At 45.0% G+C, this 6,111-nt stretch overlaps 2 protein-coding genes and 2 non-coding genes across 4 annotated transcripts; 2 read left to right on the top strand and 2 right to left on the bottom strand.

Annotated features, from left to right (window-relative positions):
- The first annotated feature begins 299 nt into the window (after positions 1-299).
- TRNAF-GAA lies at positions 300-372 on the top strand. The gene has a single exon. It is a non-coding gene; the product is annotated as a tRNA-Phe (tRNA).
- A 96-nt stretch (positions 373-468) lies between these two features.
- On the top strand, positions 469-540 carry TRNAE-UUC. Its single transcript has one exon. It is a non-coding gene; the product is annotated as a tRNA-Glu (tRNA).
- Positions 541-721: 181 nt separating this feature from the next.
- LOC109150809 lies at positions 722-2,017 on the bottom strand. Its single transcript, XM_019298785.1, has one exon. It carries the CDS (start codon positions 2,015-2,017, stop codon positions 722-724), a length of 1,296 nt encoding a protein of 431 aa, XP_019154330.1.
- A 2,729-nt stretch (positions 2,018-4,746) lies between these two features.
- On the bottom strand, positions 4,747-5,679 carry LOC109150808. The gene has a single exon (XM_019298784.1). It carries the CDS (start codon positions 5,677-5,679, stop codon positions 4,747-4,749), a length of 933 nt encoding a protein of 310 aa, XP_019154329.1.
- Positions 5,680-6,111: the final 432 nt, after the last annotated feature.

Here is a 6,111-nt window from a genome sequence, read left to right as displayed (position 1 = left end):
CATACGTACATACACTTGTGCAACTGTATTAATCATACAAAATTTAAATGCTAATTTTGAATTATAAATCAATCAATATAAATTATAATTAATAAAAGTATATTATAGAAATTTCCTATATATATATATATATATATATAATGTATTGTACAATCATATAAGAAAATGTAATTTTAAAATTTTGTATGAGTACGTTTAAATTGTAATTGGATGCATTTCCTTATATGATTTTATAATACATCGTAAAAATGGTCACGTGTTTGTAATTAATAATGACACGAAGAAACCCATTTTCAGTTGCGGGGATAGCTCAGTTGGGAGAGTGTCAGACTGAAGATCTGAAGGTCACGTGTTCGATCCACGTTCACCGCAATTTGTTACAACGTAGTATATTTGTGTAGTTATGTAAAATGTATTAGCTTTAAAGTTTTAGTATAATAAGCATTAAGTGATTCAGTATAACATGTATCCGTTGTTGTCCAGCGGTTAGGATATCTGGCTTTCACCCAGGCGACCCGGGTTCGATTCCTGGCAACGGAACTCTTTTTGTTTTTCCTCTCTTGGGCTAAAAGCACCGGCATGCGTCACGTTATCGTCCATTTAGTAAAAATGCAGTTTGTTTTAAATTTATAATACATGCTCCAAATCAACTATAAAGGTCGTGTCAATCAGCTCAAAAATCATCATAATATTTTTTTTGAAAGCCAAATATTTTGGTAAATTAATGAATGAACATAGTAATAGAGTCAGGTGGGATTACATCCCAGTACATAGGATGTTCCTGATCGAAAGCTAACGAAGCTAGTGTATGAGAATGCATATTAGCAGTTCTGGAAATATAATGTAAAGAACAGTAATTAAATAATGACATAATTGTCCTGCACTGGTCCGCAATGACCCCAACATACGATCGTGTTCCGGTACTTCTTGATTTTATCATGTTACGCAACTCCATGCAATCAGTGATTAGATCGACCCTCTGTATATCGCGCCCTTTAAGCCACGATAGTGCTTCCTTGCATGCTAGGGCTTCTGCCATAATGGGTGAAAAAGCTCCAGGTAGTGTCCCCGCCGAGGCTGCCATAAAAACACCCTCGTGACTGAGTAACACAACTCCGAACGTTGCTTCCCCCGTGTGTTGTCTGTAGCCTGCATCGAAATAGCACCTGAGCCCATACGGTTCGATTTCCGGCATCACCGTAGCACTCGGTTGTGCCGTCACACGTCTGAGCCTGGTGAAGGCCTCCTCGGTCAGGCCCGCCCTCTTCACTGTAGCCGTAGGCCGTGGCAAGGCTCTCTCCCACAGCGCCGAATTCCTTGCTAGCCATAAGTAGTAGAGGATCCCAACTGCCAGGCGTACTTGCCCTTCCAACAACGAGTCCATCATGCCTAAGAACCATGATTGGAAAAAATTAGTTTGAATATTCGTGACAGGTAATCCCGAAATATTCCAAACCATTTTAGAATAATCACATAAAACCAGTACATGCATAATATTTTCCTGTGTATTGCCACACATGGGACATATAGGATCCACCTCCACCCGTTTAACAATTAAATTATCAGTGGTGGGTAGTATGCCAGACACGGCTCTCCATAAAAAGGTTTTCCATTTGGGTGGCACTCTTAATTTCCATAATGTAACCCATTTATCAAAAGCACCTGGGTCATCAGAATAGTCCCCCATAATACGCCTATAGGCATTCTTAACCGTGTATATTCCTTGTGTGTCCCCTTTCCAATACCAAGTGTCATCATAATCTGGGCTTATTGGTATTCTTGAGATTCGGCTCACATCCTCAGGAATAAATAAATCATTGAGAATATGTGGATCCCAAGTACCCGTATCTTGATCTACAAGGCCACTCACTAATGCTTGTCTTAATCCTTCAGGCATGTGCGTTTGAACCAAAGGACTTGGATCATCAGACAACCAAGGATGTCCCCATATCAATGTATCCCTACCGTTTCCAATCCTTCTGCGCACCCCGGCACAGACTAGATCATGGGAGGCCATAATACTCCGCCAGCAGTGGCTCGGATTATTTCCTATAGTAGCATCAATAAAAGTAGTCTTTGGATAATATCGAGCCTTATAGATCCTTGCTACTAAAGTGGTAGGTTCTGTAAGAAATCTCCATGCCTATTTCCCCAGCATGGCCAGATTAAACGCACGAAGGTCCTTAAAACCCAATCCTCCATATTTCTTAGGGATGCATAATTTATCCCAAGCCTTCCAATGTATTCCACGATATGCTCCTGTCCCCCACCAATATTTATTCATAGTACGTTGTATGGACAAACACACTGACTCAGGTAACAAAAACACACTCATAGAAAATGTAGGCATAGACTGAGCCACACTTTTTAAGAGTACTTCCTTACCCGCCTGTGAGAGCAACTTTTTGTTCCATGATCCAATTCGCTGCCTGATTTTATCCTCAATATATGCAAATACAGCCCTTTTATTTCTTCCTATAAAGGAAGGGAGCCCCAGATATTTCCCAAAATTGGATGCCAGTTCCACCCCCAAACACCACGCCACCTGCTGCCTCTGCGCCATCTGGGTATTTCTACTAAAGCAAATATTTGATTTATTATAGTTCACCATTTGGCCAGACAATTTCTCATATCTAACCAGGCACTGCTTAATAACAGCTGCTTCCTGAATATTTGCTTTGAAAAACAACAGACTGTCATCTGCAAAAAATAAGTGTGAGACCGGTGGTACCCCTCTAGCCACCCTACATCCATGTATAGCCCCATCCATCTGTGCTCTCTGTAACAACATTGAAAGTCCCTCCGCACAAATAATAAATAAATAAGGAGAAAGAGGATCTCCCTGTCTCAGCCCACGGGTCGGGGTCACACTTCCACCCACCTCCCCATTTATCATAATCGAATATCTTACTGTGGTAACACACAGCATAATAAGGCGGATCCAGTGCTCATCAAAACCCATAACAGTCATCATCTTCTTCAGAAAAGGCCATTCCATTCTGTCATAAGCTTTTGACATGTCCAGTTTTAACGCACTCCACCCCGCACTGCCACACTGTTTCCTATGCAAATAGTGTCCCACTTCCGCAGCTACCAATATATTATCTGTAATCAAACGGCCCGGAATGAACGCACTCTGGGACTCTGAGATTATTCCCCCCATCAGTGGCTTCATTCTATTCGCAATCATCTTCGCCATAATCCTGTAAATCACATTGCTTAACGCAATTGGCCTCATATCTGCTACTGTCTCAGGTTGCGTTTTCTTAGGGATTAGCACTATATTTGTATCATTTAATCCCTCCGGGAGGACACATGAATTCAACGCACCTGTTATAAAACGAGTTACATCATCCCCCACTACACCCCAAAAGTGCTGATAAAATCCCGGATTCATACCATCCGGTCCTGGTGCCTTATCTGGGAACATGGAATACACTGCCTCCTTTACTTCATCCGCCTCATAGGGCCGTATTAACATCGCATTCTGCACTTGAGTAACTCGGGGACTAAAATCCTCAAACAACGGATCTGAGCAACTGGAATTATTCGAGGCAAAAATATTTGTATAATAATCCACTATCACTGCTTTCATCTTATCCCCCTCAACCCACAAATCATCATTATCCTTAATACGCATAATTAAATTCTTTTTCCTACGGGCAGAAGCATACCTGTGGTAGAATTTTGTATTGGCATCTGCTCCCCGTAGCCAATGTTGCTTTGCCCGTTGTCTCCAAAATACATCCTCCTGGGCCTCCAGCAGATTCAGCTGGTCATCAATCTGCCGGAATTCGGCTAGTGCCGCGTGGTCCCTCCGATTGCGGATAGATTCCTGTCGTCGTCGCAGCTGGTCAATACGTTTTCCAAACTTATGAAAACGTTCACCACCCCATCGCATGAGTTTCTCTCCACAATGTCGTTGGCACCCAAGCAGCCCCTCAATTTTACCATCCTGCCAGGCAGTCTCCACAACCTCTTTACAGCCTTCTTCCAAAAACCAGGCCATCTCGAACCGAAAACCCCTCGGGTTTCCTCTCCTCGGTATGCATGGTGCATTAATGTTGAGGAAAAGAATCGAGTGATCCGATGCTCTAGTTCGAATATTCTCCAGCCATGCATGACGATTAATATCATTCCAACTCGTTGTGGTCAACACCTTGTCAAGTCTTTCCTCAATCCAATTCTGCGTGCCTTTGCCTTTCTCCCATGTGAATTGATGCCCCCTCATAGGCATCTGGGCTAACCCACATTCATCAACTGCCTCCCCAAAACCACGTTGGAGACTATCAGGATACGGGCTTCCTCCTCTCTTCTCATGCTGGAACAAGAGATTATTAAAATCCCCCACCACCACCCACGGGAACGCGGACCTACCCTTCAACGTGTGCAACAAATTCCATGAGTCCCTCTTCTCGTTCCACTTTGGGAAGCCATAAAAACACGTCATCCGCCATTGCTTCCCCTCAACCCGTACCTCCACATCCACATGATTCTTAGAATAACTTAACAATTGTACCGTGTTATTCTTTTTCCACAATAGAGCCATACCACCACTCATCCTATCATTGTCAACATAAAATAACCCCTCGTACCCAAGACTAACACGAATCCGCTCTGCATGTATCCGTGCCACCTTGGTTTCCATTAAGAACACAAAATCTGGCTTCTTACGGGACCCCAGGTCCACAATCTGTCGAACTGTTTGTGGATTGCCCAAGCCACAACAGTTCCAGCTTAACGTACTCATTGGGACGGGCGGGACTGTGCAGCAGCTCCCGCCATGGACAAGTTTTTTGAACCTTCTTGCATAATAACATCCTCTCCCTCAAACTCCGTACCTCGTCGGTCTCTCTCAGCCTGCCTGCGCCTTTTCCCGGTGGCTTCCACCTGCTCTTCGGCCACAAATCTGCCCCGCACCGGTACGGCACCACTGGGCCGTACCACTGCCGCCCCGGTCATCCCGCCATCCACCTCTATTGGACGTGGTCTCCCGCCAACCGGCACAAGCCAGCTCTCCCCAACCGCTCTAGGAGCGCTCCGGGAGCCACCAGCTCGCATATCCGGACCATACGGGTACCGCTCCAATGGTATACTAGAGTCCCGCGCCTTAATACAAAAATTATAAAGATGTCCCATTAATCCGCAGTAAAAACAAAACCTGTGCAACCGTTCATAGCAAAACGTTACCCAAGCCGTGGTCTTATCCCTCTTCAGTAGCTTCATTCGTCGCCGTAATGGTTTATCCACCGGAATAGAAACCCTAATTCGGTGGAAAGTCAACCACGGGGCCCCTTCAAACCGATCATCATGTTTCACAAAGGTACCAATGAAATTGCCAGCCTGCTCTAACACCGTTTGAGATGTATATCCCAACGGCATATCGTGTAACTGCACCCACATATCAATTGTGTTCAACGGGATCTCCCCGGGGAGAGTATTCGGCGGTACCTCCCTGCAAACTAAGGCATTATTCTCAAAAGCCCAGGGTCCTCCATCCAAGACATAATCCACGTCCGTTCTATGAAAGAAAACGAACAAGAACACACCCCTCTGGATCTCCGTAACCTGAACCCCTCTGACCGGTTGCCAAACGGAAGCTAAAACCTGACGCATAAACTCCAACTTCACCATCTTCTGAGTCAGGAATCTTCCAACAACTTTCCACGTCTCCTCCATACCCACGTCGGCCTACCCTACCTCGTCCCCGACCGGCGCGAAAGTCGCCTCCTCCTCCTCCAGCGACCATTGCGCCCACTGTTCGGTGACCACAGCGACCTCGTCCTCCCCCGTCCTCGTACGCTGTTCCGGGTCCGGCTGCACCGTCGCCGTTGGTGTGCTCATCGTCGCTAGTCGAACGCCGGCTGTCGCCGGAAAAACGCTATCAATGCAAAAAAACCCTAGGAAACCCTAGTGTGGAGGCAAAAACCCTAGAGAGATTCTAGAGAGAGATAAAGAATACTCCAGTATCATCATCATAATATGATCTCCTCTCATTTGGCAAAATTTCAGTTCGAAATTCAATTTGAATTTTCCTCTTCTTTTTGTTAAGACAATACGACAAATTATATCGTGCATCGCAGTGCATAATCAATCGTGCACCGCGCACTA

Source organism: Ipomoea nil, unplaced genomic scaffold (genome assembly GCF_001879475.1).
Source record: "Ipomoea nil cultivar Tokyo-kokei standard unplaced genomic scaffold, Asagao_1.1 scaffold2280, whole genome shotgun sequence".
NCBI lineage: Eukaryota > Viridiplantae > Streptophyta > Magnoliopsida > Solanales > Convolvulaceae > Ipomoea > Ipomoea nil.
This window is presented reverse-complemented; position numbering and strand designations above follow the sequence as displayed.